This window comes from Anser cygnoides, chromosome 9 (assembly GCF_040182565.1).
Source record: "Anser cygnoides isolate HZ-2024a breed goose chromosome 9, Taihu_goose_T2T_genome, whole genome shotgun sequence".
Lineage (NCBI taxonomy): Eukaryota > Metazoa > Chordata > Aves > Anseriformes > Anatidae > Anser > Anser cygnoides.
The window spans coordinates 15119631-15138516 of NC_089881.1; the positions used below are offsets into that span (position 1 = coordinate 15119631).

The following is an 18886-nucleotide window of genomic DNA, read 5'->3' on the forward strand; positions in this document are numbered from 1 at the left end:
CTGGAGTCAGAGCACTCATCCCTGCACAGACCTGAGCCCAAGCCCTTGGAGGGACAGCCTGGTGCACCCCGCACTGCGAAAGGCTGCTCTGCTCCCCCGTGCAGCAGCTATTCCTCGCAAGCAGAGGGGAACAAGTGAATAAACAAACATTTAAGAAAGGTTTTTGAGTTTGGGCTCAAGATTTGCAGTTAATGTTTAGCAGCCTGCCCTTTTCTTTCAGTGTTCTGCTGCAAACTGAATTCATGACTTGGAAGTGGCTTCATCAGCTCATGTTCGAGTTGTGTGGTTGTATCCTCACCTGCTGCCTTTGAAGACATAAGCCACTCATAGGCCATTTGCCACGTTTTCTTATTGCCTTCCATCACACCACTGCAGGTCTAAACTGTTATTGGGAAGTTTCAAGAAGGTATTTTGCAAACTAAAAGCCATGTTAACAGAAAGGGAAAAAAAAGTATCTTACTTTTGCAAATAATTACACAGCTTTATTATTGAGTATCACAGTCTCAGGAAATGAAACAGTCCAGATCCTTTCCAAGACATTACACAGCCTTTTTCCATCTCTCTGGCCACAAAATAATCAAATTAAATACAAATCGTTGTTTTGCTACATCTATTAAATTGGAAGAACATAATTATTGGTAGAACCAGCTAAGCTCCAGGAGTTAAGGGTGGAATGAAGCACTGCCTTCCCCTTCTCTTGCATAACCCGCGGAGGGCACATCCAACAGAAGGACACACTGAACAAGTCTCCAACTCACAGCAGAGAAAAAAAACCCAATTCAGTGTTCCCAGAAAAGCACACGGAGGGACAGAAGGATGCAGTCAATAACAAAATACAATGGTTTATTGAACAAAATGGGGCAAGGCAACGTTCCCTTTACATTCAATGAATTCAGGAGTATGAAGCAAAACATGCTATACACACACGGACACAATACTTTGGTTAAATGTCATTCAGAAGTTCTATGCCAAACCTGGTTAAATTAGAGTGAACAGTCAAAAATAAGAAAGAATAGGCTTGCATAGACAGATTATTGTCAGTGCATGATTTATATATTTAAGAATCAGCTGTTGCAACACAGGATACACTTGCAGCTCTGAGGAATTTAAACCGATCGACTAATCCATCTCATTGTATGGCTAACATTTAGATTCAACAGGCTGAAAGCTTACCCTGAAGAGCTAAACTAGACAACCGCAGTCTTTCTCTGAGGCAGTTAGCAATATTGCAGTACGCAGATGCAGCTGGAGACACACTGTGGAGTCTACTTAGAGTGAACACTGATACAGTGAAACTTGTTTGCTGTGAAATAGGAAATACTTGTTTGTGTGTGCCGTTGTCCTCTCCAGGACTCTCCTGTGAAGAGCATCAACTGCACAGCTTAAGCCTGGCCCTGTGCTACCCAAGAGGAGGCAGCAGCCGAGGATATTTCCAGCCCAGAGGCTGAGGGCAGTGCAGCTTCTCAACACAAGACCTGTGTAGTGCAGCCTGTCTGAGGCATGGCAGTCCAAGTGGCATGTGTGCAGCACAGCTCAACCCTCCACGACAGCCCTGCACGGCCAGAAGTGTGTTATGGCACATTTACGAGTACAGATAACTGGAGTCTCTGTAGGTTTATGCCCGTCCTTCACAAGAAGAGACAAGCAGCCTGTGGTGTATGTTATGTGAGGGGCACTGCTGTGCCTCAGTGCTGTATCCCACACTCACCTCCCAAAGCAACTGCAAAACTAAGCACTGAGCAGAGGGAGAGAGTGGGGCAGAACCAGAACAGTCCCTCTGCTGGGGACGGATATAGGGCAACCTCAAAGTCTTCCCCAAACGGGAACTCCTGCTGCAGCAGCTGCCTCCCTGGGCATCACCGCCACAAACAGAACAGCAGAGAACTTGGTCGCCTGTCAGTCCCTGCTCTGAGCTGTGCTTTGTTTCCTACTGCACCTGAACACAGCCTTGCAGCATCAGTGCTGCCATGAGGAATAGCAGGAGCAGTCTGATCCGGCTGGCAGATGCCCAGGAGAATTACTTCTTGCAGAGAATATGAGTTTTATGGACTGGCTGCACTATATTACAGGAGTGTAAACTAAGTAGGGGAATCCTCACACTGTCTCCAAAGTGCTCCCCTTATATATAAATTAGCAATCCACAGTTAGTTTGCATACAGGTTAATATGAATTAAAATAAAAACCTTGATAATAAAAAATATATAATATACACATTGATCAATAAACTGAACGAATACCCTCTAATGTAACAGTGGCTGTAGTTTGGCACAAAATAAAAAACTCAAAGGTCTAGCACTGTAAAAAAATCTTTTTTTCTTATGATTGTTATTAAACTTGATTCATATCCTGACAGGTGGGAGTGCAGAGATATAAAAATACTGTACATACAAGATCCCTTTTACAGAGTGAAGCAGACTGCAGCATTTGCAACTTCTACCCTTTCTCCCCACAAGGAGGAAATTCAATGATGAGACTTAATCTATCTCCCCTAACAGCTGATATTTTCCCACCCCCATTAAGTTCAAAACCATGAAGTTCTTTAAAAAAAGATTAACCTGTTTGATCTATTCCCGTGACGACAACCGCTTCTCACTGCAGGAAGCTGTACAGTCCAAGTTTTAAGACAGTATTTCGTAGCAAGGTGACTCAGATCAGACTGTCGAAGACGTCGAGTATCCCTGCATGTAAGGCACGATCACTCGGGTTCGCCTCACCTCTCTTCTGCGGACCATTGTGCTTTGGACGGAGGCGAGGTGGCAGCGAGAGCTCTTGCTGGTGAGATGTGCCTGCTATGGAGATTAGGAAGTGCCAGGATTTCACGCTGATGGACTTTCCACGCGGTGCTTGTTGCTTTGTTAATGCACATGGCAAGAAAGGGATGCAAGAGCTGAGTGACCTGGGCAGGGGTTCCTGCAAGAGCTCTGACATGCTTATTACATCCAGAGCAAAACCACAGGCAGAGCTACTGAAACTCGGTAATTGAAGACACACACACACAAAAGTTGAACATTTCTCTGCCATGGATGGGAGATTTTGCTCTGGCTGTTCCTTTGTAGAAGAACGGCTTCAGTGATGCTGGTTTTGCATCTCCCTGACTCTCAGCAGAGCTGTGGCTGCTGAGCTCTAAGAAGAATTGGCTCCTTTTTCATCCCTGGTCTCAGCTCTTGTTGACTTCAGTGGGGCCATGGGAGTGGCTACTAAACACGTAAAGTCCAGTTGCAACTTCTGCCTCAGGAACCCCGTGTCTGCACAAGGCCCACAAGGCATGTCAGATGAGCAATCGCTCTGTTTATCCCCCATTTATTAAATGCTTTTCTCAGCTACCATTCTTAGCATTTCTCCCTGTAGACAGAGGTGCCAGCTCCCTTCTAGCAAATCCTCGAGGCCCTCCTATTTACAAGGGCTATAGAAAAATCAAACAGGAGAAGAAACACAAGGGACAGCAAACGAATAAAGGCAAGGAATAAGACTAGAAAGTTAAGTACTAAGGGAAGACAGAGCAAAGCAGCCCCAGAGCATTCAGCAGTCCCTGAAAGCACCCAAGTAGCAGACGCTCCTGGGTCCTTCCCTTGAGCTCCCTCTTCTTGGTGCCACAGCTGGACACCTCGGCTGGCCTGAGGAGGCCATTAAGGAGATCCTGCAGCTTCACAGAGCAGGCACTGGGGCATTCTTTGGACTTTACCCAGCTTCCAAACAAAATCAACCATGATTTTCTCTCATGACATTTCCACCCACTCCCACCGAAGTCAACAACCTGGATACTCCTAAGCATCTCTCCTGATTTAATAGGTTCTTCCTGTGTCAGCAGGCTCAGGGCCTTCATGACTTTCCTGAATAGAAGAAGACAGAAGTTACATCAGCCAACTGCAGTGCAAGTCAGCTACAGAAGCCCAGGGAGGGCTGAGTTCTTAGTTGGTAGTTTCCCCTTGCCTTGTGCAGAGGGTCACCAGTTTCCCATGGACAGTGAGTACAAAGCACAACTGCTTTCTTGTTTGGTAGGATTTTTCCCCATCCTATTTTCCTAAGTGCCCCTGATGATACAAGCTGGGGTATTTGTAAAAGTATTAGTACGTAAAACCCCACCAGGCATCCAATTCACAAAAATATGCACACTCTAATGGCAAGGAGGGGGAAAAAATCCCACACACACACAAAAAAAAGGCATTTTCAACAGTAGAAATTTTGAGTGTTACATGAAATACAAAAATAAACTTTTATAAAGTAAAATCAATTCAAATGAGGTTGCCACATTAACCCAAGTTATCTAACAAAAAAAAATACGGTCTATGTTGTTGTTTTTTCCTGATCATTTAAAAACAACATTAACACTTCTGAATGGACAAAGATGGAACAAAAAGAGGGCACAAGGCAAGGACAGTAAAATCTAGCCTCTGGCTGGAAAATTTCCTGAGAAGAAAGAGCAAACAAGCAAGAGCTTGTGACTCACTTAAAGACTCATGCAGGTAAGCAAGCCTATGGGCTGGAAGCAAGGGTACGCAGCTAACAGGTTGCTGCTGATCCAGTCTATGTTGCAACGTTTTTGGCTGGTGCATGCCTGGAGCAGAGGCCTACCGGGGCTGTCTGGTACTTCACAGGGAGTGAGCTGGTGCCAGCATCCCAGGGGGGTACGAGATGAGTTGTTGAGCAAGGCAAGGCATGGGCTCGTGCTGTGGTATTAAATGATCTCCTTGCAACTTATGTGAAAAATGAGTTGCCTCGTCTTCCTAGTGATTTGTCTCTGTAGCTCTCCTGACCAAGGACAAGAGCCAAGGTTAAAGCCTTTCAGCTGCCTTTGGGCTTGAATTGTGCATTAGTGCAAGAGCAGAGAGCCATGATCTCTTCCGACTTCCTATCGGTGCTCCACGCCAGCATTCACTCTCCACAAAGCTCCACAGAGCTGTCAGGCTCCTTTCCCAGGCAGCTGCACAGATCGGTGGTGAGGGCGAGCACAATCACAGCTCTGCCTGCCCTCCTCAGCAAAGCCAGCAGCAGGACTGGCAGCTGCCAGCAGCAGAGCATGGCAGGACAGGCTCTGTGCCGGGCTGTAAGGGAGCAGGGCTGCAGGGGCACCAAGAGCACTGCAGGAGGCTCTGCTGCCATGAGTGAGACTGCCAGGTGAATAACTAACCTGTACTGGCTGGGCAGACTCCAAGCCAGTGTCCAGCTACTCAGCTTTGCAGTTTAAAAATGCACTTGAAAAAAACATGGCAAAAAAAAAAAGGAAAAAAGGTTAGCAAGACAAAAGAATTGGAATGACAGAAGGCAAAGGGAAAAAGGCTACTTGTTACTGCAAGAGCAGAATGATTTTCAAAGAGTGGAGGGAAAACAAGCCATCAAAAGGGGAAAAATAAAGAAAAAACAGTGCATGGGCAGATCTGTACAGAGAACTTAAACTTGAATACACTGCTGTACCCTGGAGAGCAATAGTTCTAACCTGACTGGAGCCTGCCTGGGGTGCTGGACGGAGCAGCGCAGAGAGGAAGCAGTTAGCAGAGACATTTTGCAGACTACTTGGCACTCTGTGTCTACCTCAAAGTTGCTTTTAACCATAGCTTTTGGATTCAGTGCTTTATGTCCATACGGCCCTCCCTCAATCCTATGTTTACAGGACACTCGTGTTCTGACATAAGTTACTGTGCTCAAGTGCATCAGCAGCTGAGCTAGGAGTTACAGTAGCTCCTACTTGGCTTCAGTGAAATTCCTTAGCTTGTACCACCTGGAAGCTCAAAGCAGGTGACCACAGAGATGCCCTCAGGCACTGAAATATGTTTGCGTGATTATTCCCAATCCACAACTCCCAGCTTCATCAACTCCCTGGCATGCCTTAAAAGTCATGCACATAAGATCTAATTTCAGTTGAAATAGTTCTTCCTCTTAACTGTCCTACCCTATATCCTGGAGCTAAATGCGTGGTTACGCACCCTAACCAAATTGCTGGAAACCCTAGAAAGAAACACAGCACTTAAGAAGTTTTGTTCTAGAGGCAATTTCTTCCTCACCAGTCCCAGATTCTAGCTTTGGATGGCATATACTGTGAGGACACTCTCTCCTTCCTGCAAGCTACCATGACTGTCAGATTGGCTCAGCTCTCTTATCCAGCAGCAGAAGAAACACACATTCCCTTTAACAACTCTTTGCTCAGTCATCCTAATATGGAAAGAACTTGGACTTGAGATGTTCTGCTGCGTTGCCATAACCCAGCTCATATGTTGGATTTTTCTCCCTTTTGTATGTGCATCTCTATTCGTCATATTTGTCAAAACTCCAGCCAAAGTTTAAAAATAAATGAAAGCCTCAAAGGAATATAAGAGGGAGCTGTTAAATCAGCTAGTTGCTTCACACAGCTCAGTGGCGGCTAGATTGTACTGCACTGCTTAAGTGATCACATATGAGTAGGAAATTGAAACGAACAAGTGTTCCTTATTAATACGATGACACTTAAAAAGGAGATCCTGGGAGTGGAAGGTGGACCCCCCATAGGGTAAGGAATTGAGAAAGTTGCCTGGCAATTCCAGTAATGTTTGCTACAGAAGAGTCAGTACCAAAGCGAAGGCTAGCACAGTTTACTGCTTCCTACGGGAACCTGGAAAGCAAAACAGAAAGGTGAAACAGTCTGTAAGGATAGGTCCTGGTAAAGAAAGTTCTACCTGCAGTCATCTTACTTGTACTGCCCTCTTGGATCTCTGTGTGTCAAAGGGGGAACTGTACACTACTCCAGCAAAGGGAAGGATAGATCCACAAGACACCCCTTTCTCGCAGGCTGTGAACGGCACCGCAGTCACATTTCACAGCCTTGCTAAGGAAAACGGAATAAACACTGGGCTTACAGACTATATAAACTGCCATCAACTTTCCAGCTCTTTTGATGACTACAGAACACAAAAGCTTCCAAAACTTTAAATTTTGGCATGAAAACTGTCCACATTTAAGTTACAATCAGTGGAGTTGGAAGAAATCTGACTGAGTCTACCTCTGGCTGCACCTTTCTTCCCCAGAGCCTCTAAAGATAACTCAGACAAGTGGCACACAGATTTCAAGAACTGGGGGGAGGGTGATCCCACACTGCTCTGGTGCCAAATTATTTCAGGAAACAAGCCAACAAAGCAGTGCTGAGATGCTACAGGAATAAAACAAGCCTGTTCTCAGAACAAGCTTCTGTACAATCATCCCATGCGCATGCCAGACAGGAGATACTCTGAGACTTTTTTGTCACGTATTGGATCATTTGATATTAGTGAGTCACCTAAAACTCATCACATCATTGTCTTCATGTTATTTCTCCTTCACTTGCTGTCTGGATTCACAGTCATTCATCATTAAGAGATCACACAGGACAAGCAGAGAGCACTTTGACAAACTCGAGGCAAACCAGTTCAGGTTTTCCCTCTCAGCCAGCAATGTGCTCAGCAAGTAGAACTCACTGAGTAGCATCACCTGCCTGTTGGGGCAGTAACATGCATTCCTCCATTATTAGCATTCCTCTTTCAAACACCCTTTCCTTCAGGCTGGCTACACAAGGAAAACAACCCACAACAACCCACATGTTAGGCCAGCTATGGACTTGTTCCTACCTTTAGGAGAGTGCTGAGGTTTGGAAAACTGACGTGAGGGGCTGGGCTGGCTTGTGTAATACCGAGCATGTTCAAAGTCATCGAGGAGAGGCTGTGACCTGACAAACACACGGTGGCAGAAAGGAAAAAAAATGTTAAGAATGTTGCGGGTGGGCACAGTGGGGACAACAGGATGGGACAGTAACAAAATTAAAAGGCATGAGAGTATGGCAAAAGGATCACCTCATCTGCCTGGTATGTCCCTGCCAGTTTAAAGCAAACTGGTTAGGGATTTCCACTTGCAGACCAGCTCCTCTGAGCACAGCCTGATACTGTTCATATGGTGAGAAATACCTAGTATTCACTACTTCCCATGGTCTGCTTTCATTTAATAATGGTTTCAATTTTTCAGGAAACAAAGAACTTCCATTATGAAATTTGATGCAAACCTCACTCAAAAGGAAAGAGAAACGTTTCAAAGTGTTTAATGCTTGCCTTGCTTTCACCCTAGAACATTTTAATGAGATCTGTCTTCACCTGCACACCTTCATTGTTTTGTTTGCAAATTAGACAAAAGCTTCTAAGCTCATATCAGGATTGGAAATCAAAACCACCAGGGTCACTTACAGGATTCTGTCCCACACCAGGAGCATTAGGCCAGGGTACAAAGTGATTCAGAAGATGCACTGCATTACAGCACGTTCCCATCACTTCTGGGATGAGGCACCCCAAGGCACAACATGCACGCTGCAGTGGGGTGTCCACACACAGCAGCAGCAGTGTACAGGGCATAAATGGGGAGCAAGGACACAAGGGAACAGCTGTGCAAATGCAGCACGATTATTCCTTCCCGCCCAGAGATGACATTTGGTTTCACATCCCCAGAAGTTTTTTTTAACCCTCTTGGTGCTTCTCTGCCATTTTACAAATGTCACTGCACAGGCTCATCCATCCCTGTCAGCGCCAGGCAGGAAGACCAATATGGCCAGAAGCCACAAGCACAGCGAGTGACGCATGCCACCGAGCACCTCGTGAGCTCTGTGCCAGACGTCTCCTTTCAATGCTAAAACCTCTGCTCTCTACCAACCCCCTCATGGGTCAGGCTGGTCGCCCCACGACTGCTCCCCAGGACTCAGCTTGCGTGCAACTTCCTGAGTGCATCTCCCCAGTTTTACTAGCCACGCGTTCAGCTCACCTTAAAGACTTGTCACCTTTGTGTCGCTGGGTTTCAGGCCCTTCTTTTGACCTTGAGCGCGGCGACTCACTTGCATCATGCTGACGAGAAGAATAAAAAGCAGTTCAACTGGCTGTCCGCATGCCTTGCGAGACACCAGCCATCGTGTCGAGACTGCCTCAGCTCCACACAGCCCTTTTGTGCTCAGCTTTTGCACACTAACCACAGCCAGACACGTGCAAATGGCTGGATCAGGACTAACTTACGATAACTGAAACTCAGCCTTGCTGAGCCAAACTTAAGCTTTGCTCTAAATTCAGGTTCAGTGCTGGGGGACCCATCCCAAAGCTGAGGCCAAGTGCATACAGTCCATGTTAATGACTGCACGCAACATGGCTGAGCATGAGGGACCAGCTGCACAAAGCTGTGCTGCTGCAACTGCTCAAACATGGTAAGGAGTCTGAAAACATCAGCTACCTCCAGCTGGCCCCAAGATTAACAGAACAGCTCCTTTAGCACATTAGGAAGGCAGATTATGAAATCTGTTCCTTATCACCTTCCACAAGAGCTAGCCAAGATTCTGCAGTATTACACTAAAACCTAACCTAGGCTTGATATACTCATTACTTCATAATAAAATTGGCTCAGCTGTGCTGTCCCTGTACCTGTGGTGAACAAACAGAACCAACTACTGCTTTTACTGTTACAGCAAGGACTTCGGCAGAGAAAAAGTCCCGCAGCAGGAGGGCTGACAGTGCTTCAGGGAGGCCACGAGGTGCTGTGACATCCACCACCAGCCTCCAAGGCCACAATCTAAGGCATATCTTACTTGAGACTGAGTCTAAAGAGTATCTAACCAAGGACAGGGCTCCAAAAGCTTAGGAAGCAGCTGAGTAACAGGCAGCAAGACCCTTTGCATGCAAGGGTCTGTACCATTCCTCTTGGTCTCATCACACACCCTCGCCTCCCTCTGAAACAATGTTACAGGATTTCATCTGGGAGACCTCCTGAAGCTTGACATACCTTCCAGTCTTGATCATGCCTCCTCCTTTCAAAGGAAGACTTTTCTCTCTCCTTCCCTTTCTTGAAAGCCTTTTTTTCCTCAGCCATCAAGAGACGGGCAATTTCCTGAAAGGGAAAATACAGACAGCATGTCAGAGGTTGTACTGCTCTTCTCGGTTTGAGCTGTTTAAAATCTCTCCTATGGACAGCTGCTAAGTCAGATGGGTGCAAAGCCAGGATTCTACCTGAGACTGTGATCAGTGACCAAATGACAGAGCAGAAGCAAGACTGACTACATGCTGCATGCCCAGAGGACCCCCATTTGCCTGGTTTGTTTGCAGAGCCTTTCAGCCCTGTGTTTCTTTTCCTTCAGTATTGGGTTCATCTTGCAGCATCTCTGATAGTCTCCTACAGGGTTCAGTTACAAGAGATGCTCTTCTACAGCCATGAAGAGGAATTCCTCTGTCAAGGCTGCAACGCGCAACATAGCACCCCGTTAAACTAACCTGAACATAAACATGAAAACCAGCCAGAAACACCCCACTTGAGGCCTGAAATTCCCCTACAAGGGGAAAAATGAGCAACTAGAGGGTCAGAGAAGACAAGTAGGGCTTAGTTTCCATAAATAAAATACTACAAACATTTAGCTTCCTACTCACCTCGTCCTGAGCCACTTGAGCTGCCTTCTGATCTGCCTGGTCGGCCTGAAAAGAAAAGAGAAAAAAAAAAAAAGAGAGACAAAACAGTAAAACCTCTAAAATTATTAAGAGGCATCAACCGACTGGGCAAGGCAAGCATCCACACAAATACACTACCATCCTCTCCAAATATATTAAATTAACTCAATATTTACCTAATAATCATAACCCAGTAACAAAGTGGCATTTCAGCTGAGTTTTGTCCCCACCTATCTGGGAAGCCACACCACAATACATTGCCCACTCCACTGCCCTTTCTCCCACCCCCAGCCCAAGACAGGCTCTGGCCTGTTTCACTTCTCAGCTCACCAACCATACTGCCCAAAGGCCATCTTCACCTGCCTGCAAGTATTCATTTAACATCACCCTGCTTCTGCCATTTAGTTTTCGGGTATGTAATTTAGGAAAAAAAGGCTCTGCTGGCTCAACACCAGCCTTTACTGCATGTGCAGTTACAGGAGACAGAGCATCACAATGCACAGCAACAAGGCCCTTGGTCTTAAAAGTCACAGATACATTTTAGCGGTTTGCAAATTCAAGTTGTCACTACTGAGTACCTTAATTTTTTCAAGATGACTAATGCATCCCCTCTACTCACCAGGAGCTCTTCCTCTTGCAGTTTCCGAGCAATCTCTGCATCAGACAATTCCTGTTCCCTTAGGGGTTTATCATAAGTGGCTTGCCTCATCCCCCTCAACTTAGTTCCTACAGAATTGGGAGAGAGAACAATCAGCTCACCCATTTCCCAAATGCTTCAGAAAGGAAATCCCCACCATCTCCTCAGCCTCCTGCAGAGCCCCCACTCGAGGGGACCACAGACCACTAGGGCGTACTTGCCAGGCAGACATTTTGAGAGTACTTTTCGCTAAGGTGCAGCACACACCTTAGAATAAGTTTTTGCTATACATATAGTTACACCACGTCTTACAAGGCAAATGCAACTGTTCGCTAGAAGAGCCATGCCTCTTGCTTCAGCTTTCAGTGACACAGCGATACTAGCAAAGGAATCAAATCGTAGATTTTTCACACACCATTGATTCAGACAGGGGAGAGCAGCCTAATGTGCTACAAGCACAGCAGAGTCCTTAAACACACCTCTGGAGCAGCGTGGGCTGCAGGAGATGTCTGGGACAGATGCACAATGTTTCTGACAATTTCATGCTTTGGCCTGACCCACGAATTTTACAATTCGTAGTGAGAAAACAGACACGTAAACAGTTTTGGAGTTCACACAAGGTTCAGTTCTTGCTTTGAGTACAGAGGGTTTTTTTGTTTTGATTTTTTTCTGAAGTGTTTATTTAAAGGTAAACCACCTACAAGTGATTTAAATGTTGCATTTTGAGAGTCTCTCCGTGGTCTATTTGCAATAGGCCAAAGGAGTCCCCCTGTATCCCCGTTATAAAATGTGTGATCTCATTTCCATACAATGAATGCTTTCTCCTTCCATCTGCAGCCTGAACTGTATTGTTCAGCAATCTCAGATATCTAAACGAGCTCTCTGCTTTATGTCTGAGGTACACAAACACTCCAGCTGTCTGTCTGTGTCTCTCCCATCCCAAACTCAGAAAATAAGCTTCACTCAAAACTTTCATGCTTCCTGCACTTTGTTTGCACACTGATTATAAATACATTACAGCTCAGTGGGCCACATATCAGTTTACTTCTGATCAGATAAGACCAAGGAAAAAAAGAGTTTTCAGAGGTCAATAGGTTACCTTCTGTGCATCTATCAAACTACGATCGTACTCCATCAGATATCCCAAATGCTTCAAACTGCAGGCCAGAGACCTCACGCATTAACCCCGAATCAAAACGTGGAATAGGAACACACTGGCTCTTCAGGTATTAAATGTGGTATATGGGGTATTTTTGCTTTTTTGCTTTGATTAAATTTAAGTCAACAGATCCAATGACTTTAAGCAAGTAACACCCCTCTTACACATGACCTTAGCATAAAAAAAAAAAACAACAAAACTTTTGGCACTTCTGACAGTTACAATTAAGTGTACAGCCTGGCCTTGCCAGAACAGTTTGACTGATCCAAGCTGTGAAAAGCTGCAATCTCAAGCCAGCACAGAAATTCCACTGAAAAGCATCAGCTTGGTCAGAGTTATATTATTCAGACTGCTTCCAAGGCCACTGTAAGCACAGTTCTACCCCACTGGAACAGCTTCGCTGACAGACTTTCATACACCGTTGCCCCCATGAAGAGCAAAACTGCATTTCCAGGAATTGTTCACTGAACAGCCATGACTGAGCTTGCTTTATACACAGACTGGTACCAGTCTTCATTTGGTCAGAAAGCAACAGCAAACATTACTCGCACATCACTTCTGCCCGCACTCAGGGGAGCACAAAGCCCGCCCCGATTCCCCCAGGAAGAGGATGTGAGCTTTTGGCTGTCCTGACTCCACGTGAGGGTGATCAGAGACTGAGTCACTCCGTCCCATGCTGTATCAGGGCACATCACAACTTACTGACTATATGAAGGCCCGATTAACACCCTCCACTTCCCCAAAGAAAACTTTTGCATGAAGACAACAAAGAACAATTCTCCTGGCATCCCTGAACACAGACATGCATCGTCTTCCTCACCTTATCCACATAAGGACCAGCTGGATGCCCTAAAGCAGGAGTTTCCCACCCTGTGGCAGGCACAGTGAAAGCGGGAGTTCAGAGACTTGGATCTAACAGACAGGTCATCCCATGAGACAGGCTCACTCCCATGCAGGTTTTAAAATCAGAAAGATGTATCTGGATTTCAAAAGCCAGCAGTCCTCAAGTATTATTGAACAAAAACTACACAAGTACATGTTTCCTAGAAAAGTTCATTTCTAGGGAATTTGTCAAGAACACCTTAAAATATATCACAATTGGACACTTGTGAGCTTTGTCTAAAATTGTTTACATTTTCAACATTTTTTTTCAATAGGAATTGGATGGACGTTGCTGGCTTGTTAGTATTAAGCAAACTTTCCTCATTTACAGCCTTGCATCCCAAATCAAATCCCATTTCTGCGAGAGAAAAACCACAGCACAAATTATATCAGTGAAAATATAAGGGAATTTTTACACAGGATACCGAGGGCACCGTTTCCAACAATACCTTCTTACTCCTTCTCTTTGATGCCAGGGGACACGTCAGGAAATAAACAGTGAGAGTCTTAGCGGATAAGAAGAATCTCATTAAACAAGGGAGAAACCTAAGCAGGATTCACCATGTACACATTGCAGACTGATATTGGAGGTTAAAAGTCTTCAGAAGAAGCACCACTGATTTCAGACAGCAGGACGGGGCAAGCAAAGGTGCGTCCCCACACGTACGTACACCTTCCCCATCACCTGGTTACCTGAGTCTCTCTGGGAGTCTCCAACCTCTCCCCGGCTCACAGAGTGTGGGGAGGGGGAAGGTTTCCTGCGTCCTGCGCTTTTGCAGTCTCTCTCCTCACCCCTCCTATGATCTTCTTGGAATTCGGAGTCACAGAGCTTCCCGTCGTGCTCTGTCCTGTGCGAAGAGCGGCCCCAAAGGCGGGATTTACGGTTTTCAGGGCGTGCCAGCTGGCTGCCGCCCCGACGCCAGGTCTCCTGCTCAGCCTCCAGCTCCACGTCAAGAAGAGGAAGACGCTTTTCTCTGTCTTGCCTTGCTGGCTTTCTGCTGCATCGTGCCTGGTCTGCGAGTCCATGCTCTGACTCCAGGTCAAGGCTGAGAGGTCTCCGAGCCTTCTCCCTGCCGGCTGCCCTCCTCTCCTGCAGCTCCCAGCTGCTGCTGTGCGTATGGGCACCACAATCAGCCTCTCTTTCCAGGTCGAGGCTGGGAGGTCTCCCAGACCCACCTTGGCTGGCTGATTTCTGCCTCTGCCGATGGCCATCAGTGGCCTCGCTTGGTTGAGGAGATCTGTGATGATCCTCCGAAGGGACACGCCTGTGTTTGGAGGCGCCGTCGGACAGAGGTGAGTGTGCTTTTTGGCGCTCTCTCCGCCGGTGCGCGTGCCTATCATCACCACGTGCCCTGGGAGACTCAGAAACCTGCTCCCCAGGATCACCCCGGAGGTGCTCTGAGCAACAGGGGGGACAAACAAGGAGGTGGTTAGTGACACGGGGGTTAGCGGCTGCTCAACGAGGCCAGAATTACAGCACGCAGATGAGAGAAGCCTGAGGCAAGGGAAAGGTGGAAATGCAGGTAAAGCACAGTGGGGCTACAAAGAAAATAACAGGGATATAACACTTGTAGGATGCAACAGGAGACAGAGAGAAGCGGCAGCCTGGCCGGCACCAGGGCAGCACAGGAGGCAAAGGGGTTGAAGCAGAAAGCACGGCTACAGCCCCAAAGTCTGTCCAAGCACCTCCTAAGGCAAGGACAAGCCACTGTGAAGATTAAGGACTTTTACTGATGCCATTAGGGATGGAAAAACAGAGAGCAGAGCAACTCGCCTCCTGGCAATCTGTCACTGCTGCAAGATATTGGACTCCTGATGAGAAAAGGGCTTACGAGGGAAAGCACAAAACAGAGGCAAGGCCAGGAGGCCCCGAGCAGAGGGCCGTGTTGGAGCCTGGTTTATGAGCACCCATGCCTTGCCCTGGCTTCACCACAGGGTAATTCCCCAGAAATAACAGCTTTAACTGAACAGGGGGAAAGACCCACTTTTTGTGAGTAAGAAGAGAGAGGGGTGGGACAGCATTTTTTTAATTATTATTTTAAAAAAGACATGATGGATAGCTGCAGTATCCATACACTTTCCACCACATCTCTTGAAGACTCAGGAGTTTCGGGGCCTGCACTTACTGCTTCAACAGAAGTTTAGACTGTCTGCAGAAAGGGCTACAGAAACTTAAGGGCAGGATAAGATTTCACAAAAGTCAAGCTCCTGACCTCAGCAGTGTTGCTGGAAAAGCCGCTTACTCAGCGGCTTAGTAGGCTTGTTTCCTCTGTGCTTTTCAGAAAACACGTGGAAATTTGCTTTGCTTTAGTTTCAGTAACAAAACCTCCACAACTATGAGGATGCAGAAGGCTTCCTGTATACAACCTGCTAATTAATTTAATCTCAATCAACTTATTTGATAAGAAAAATCATTGCACTGAGTGAACTGTTATCTCTACAGCAGCTTTTCAAAGTGAAGAAGAAATTTCCTTGAAGCAGAGGCTGATTACAAACAGAATCATACAAAAATCAGGATAAGACTTCCCTTCTCCATTGCTAAGAGTTTTTATAGCATCTTAAAATATTTACTATATTTCACTGCACCTGAGCTGCATTCTGTTTTCATAAATAGCTCTGCCTTCCCTACAATCATCCAAGTTTCAGAAGTAAGAAAACAAAACAAAAATGCCACCCAAAAACTGAATGTTCCCTTCAAGTCATACTGTTCAAAAAAAAAAAAAAAGCTTTTCTGAGCCAGCAAAAATAGAGCCTACTGAAAAACTATCTTGAAAACAAATGGGTTTTGTTTGTGTGACTTATCCGGAATAGATATATTTTTAAGAATCCAAGAACTGTAAGAGTAACCACAGCAGTTCCTGTTAACTGGCAGGTTTTTCTGTTCAGTTTTAGATTGTGAGCATGATTTACAGAATTGTTATATCCAATAAAACAATTTCAGAGACTTACTGAACAACATACACCAGAACCCAAAAGCAAGAGTCAGGATTAATTATTTATTTTTTTAAATAATATTAGCAAGGGTCTAAAAATTAGCTCAATTTTGTCATTTACAAAAAGCTCAATATACACGTCAGCATGGAGAGGAGATCATGAAAGAGCAAAGCACGGCTGCATTGGGAAAAGATCGATGCAGGAAACACAATCATGCTAGACAGCCCAAGCAGGACATCTGTTTTTGGGGTATCTCAGGGCAATTAACTCCTCAGCAGGCACTGGTTCCTGCAGCACCTTTTGCAGAGCCCAAGTAAACACTCCTTAGGTCCTGGTGTTACTCTCTCAAGCAGCAAGTGACTAAGCGAATACAGAAATGTTTTTCATGGCACAGACACGTCTGGGAGGAACTCAGCTTTCTTTCACGTTTATTTTTCCACTCTTTAAAAAGCTCGGTTTGCTCTCAAGTAATAACTCTAATCCACACTCCTCCTGGATGTGGATAAATTTTTATTCAGTCAAGACAGACTAAAACCCAAACAAAGCAAAAGCTTTTCTTTTGAGTATAAGATCACAAGTAACAAGGACAACATAAAAGAATGCTGAAGTCTAATCAAATGGTGCCTCAGTATTTATGAGGTTTCAGATCAATGTACTAGATGGTCCAGACATCAAAATCCACTTCAGTCCTTCCATTCTATTTTTTTTAATTTTTTTTTATTATTTTTTTTTTTAGGAACAAGGATCAAGAACAGCACTACTATAAATGGTCATGCAAAAAGTGCCTTCCACCTCACCTCCAAAACTACAGATTACAGCATGAAGAAAAGTTAGACCCACAAGATATCCTGCTTTTCAAATCCATAACAGAAAAAGTTCAGAGAATCATAGACTTCTGTCAGCTGCTTTCTGTTATAAAAAAAATCCATCCTGTCATACCATCTCTGCCTGGCAACACTTTTACCTATACTGCATTTTTTCAGAGACATAACCCATTTAATTCTGAAAAATTAAAGCATGTGTTGGCCATAGAACTCTGAGATCAAAGTCTTTTCCAGCTCTGCACACATACCAGAACTTGGGGCCATGAAGTTTCCACCTAGTTACGGTTTTGCACTCTGTGCTGTGCATTTTCTTGGCCTTCCTTGAACTTGTTCCCAATTGGAACTAAAATACTTGATGTCTGAGTTCAAATAAAGACATTTAAAATTGCCAGTAGTATGGATGTTAAAGCGAGAAATAAGAGGTTTGATCTTCATCTTCACAATCTGTTAATCAAAATCAGCCTGTCTCTGCCCCACCACATACATTTTGAAGCAAGAACACAAGAACCACCACCAGTGCACAGCAAAGCAATCCCCACATTACTCCATAATTAAACACACCCCGATTCTCTGCTCCCAATTTAAAGAAAGTCTGTATCTGATCGTAAAAGATGCCGAAAAGAAAGCAGTGCAGTGCTGTGGGTCATATCTTCTTCACGAAATACAGTCCCAGAGGATAACTGCAGCAAAGACATTCTGTGGATATGACCTTGTTATTCAGTAAGTCATTCAAAGAAGTTGTGCTAATTTTAGGGCTTGGATACATACCTGCAAGAGGTTATTTTTGAAAGGTTGTTCCACGAACCAGCATTTATTCGTTAATGCATGTACCAGTGTCAGCATCACAGATGAGCACACACATTCAAAGAGAAACAGTTCCAAGTGCGGAGTTGTGTCTGCATTTCTCCCCTACGCACTTGCAGCATTACGTAGAAATAACTGTGACTTACCAGTACCCTCAGCTGCTGTATTTTCCCACAAGTAGTTCCTGACTCTAGAATGAAGTTAGATCCTGGCTTTGGAAATTTATGGAATGCTACAGTACTGAATGCAAGTAATGGAAATCTCCCTAAGTTGCTAGATCACCAGGTTCACCTATAATACCACGATCTTGACACTTTATGAAGGAAGAACTTACCTCCATTTTCTGAATAATAGCTATCTTCATACACTTCGTGTCCCTGGGATCCTGGGTAGTGCTTCTTGCGCTTTTTTTCTTCCTGCAGTTCTTTCTGTTGTAGGAGACGGGCAATGTCCTACGGAGATTGAAGAAAAGAGTCATTACCTTCCCCTAAAAAACATCTTCAGATGCTTTTATTAAAATACAACTATAAAAATCCTCAGTTTTGTTTTTCAGACACGTAAGTGACAAGATTACTCTTGAATTCAAACCATGTGCTAGAAGGGCTTCCACCTTCGTGGCTGACATAAAAGGCTATCTCAGCAATCAGCACACAACCTCCTCCAGGCCCACCACTGAACTTACAAAGAACTTGCAGGTTCCTCATCTATCTGCATGCAAGCCTGCAAAGCCCTAATGACCGAAGAGGGACAGGAGGAATTTCTTGGGCAAACTCAGGCTTCCAGCAGCATTTTGGTTGTTAGATAAGAGCACAACACGCTCACACAAGCGGTGTGCTGGACCTCCCTCCTCAACTCCACCAGCCAAGGAAAAATACCCAGGCAAAGACTCTCTCTAGCTGAAGGCACTTCTGACTGAAAGGACTTCTAAACCAGCCTGTGAACTCACTTCAAACCAGGTGTAATTTACAGGGACTGTTGGATGCCAAGTAGGGAGATGCATCACTTTGACAGAGGCTGAAGGAAAAGAAAAATCGAATGGGACGTTAGGAAGAGAGGAGCTACAGACACCACAGGAGTGCTGTGGGAACTGTAGGCCGTTTATCTCCTGTCACGGTTTTGGTAGACACGCCATCAAAGAGAACAGCACTCCATTTTCTTAATTGATTTTCTTTCAGGATGACTAATAGTTCAACAAGGCCTAGCAATAGTAAACAGCTCTCTGGGGGCTTACTCGCTTGGGGCC

General features: G+C 45.2%; 1 protein-coding gene across 2 annotated transcripts in view; it reads right to left on the minus strand.

Moving 5' to 3' along the window:
- Nucleotides 1-817: 817 nt before the first annotated feature.
- Nucleotides 818-18886, minus strand: part of CCDC50 (coiled-coil domain containing 50) — a 42012-nt gene continuing 23943 nt past the window's right edge. Inside the window, exons 5-12 of one of the 2 annotated variants that reach the window (XM_048076682.2) lie at nt 17978-18095; nt 13775-14479; nt 11023-11129; nt 10386-10430; nt 9748-9852; nt 8746-8825; nt 7572-7669; nt 818-6583 (exon numbers count right to left, since the gene is read on the minus strand). In XM_048076682.2, the coding sequence (XP_047932639.2) occupies nt 6564-6583; nt 7572-7669; nt 8746-8825; nt 9748-9852; nt 10386-10430; nt 11023-11129; nt 13775-14479; nt 17978-18095 (1278 nt within the window). In that variant the 3' untranslated portion in view covers nt 818-6563. The remainder of the gene's footprint in view (nt 6584-7571; nt 7670-8745; nt 8826-9747; nt 9853-10385; nt 10431-11022; nt 11130-13774; nt 14480-17977; nt 18096-18886) is intronic. The other variant, XM_048076683.2, reaches the window with a different exon arrangement.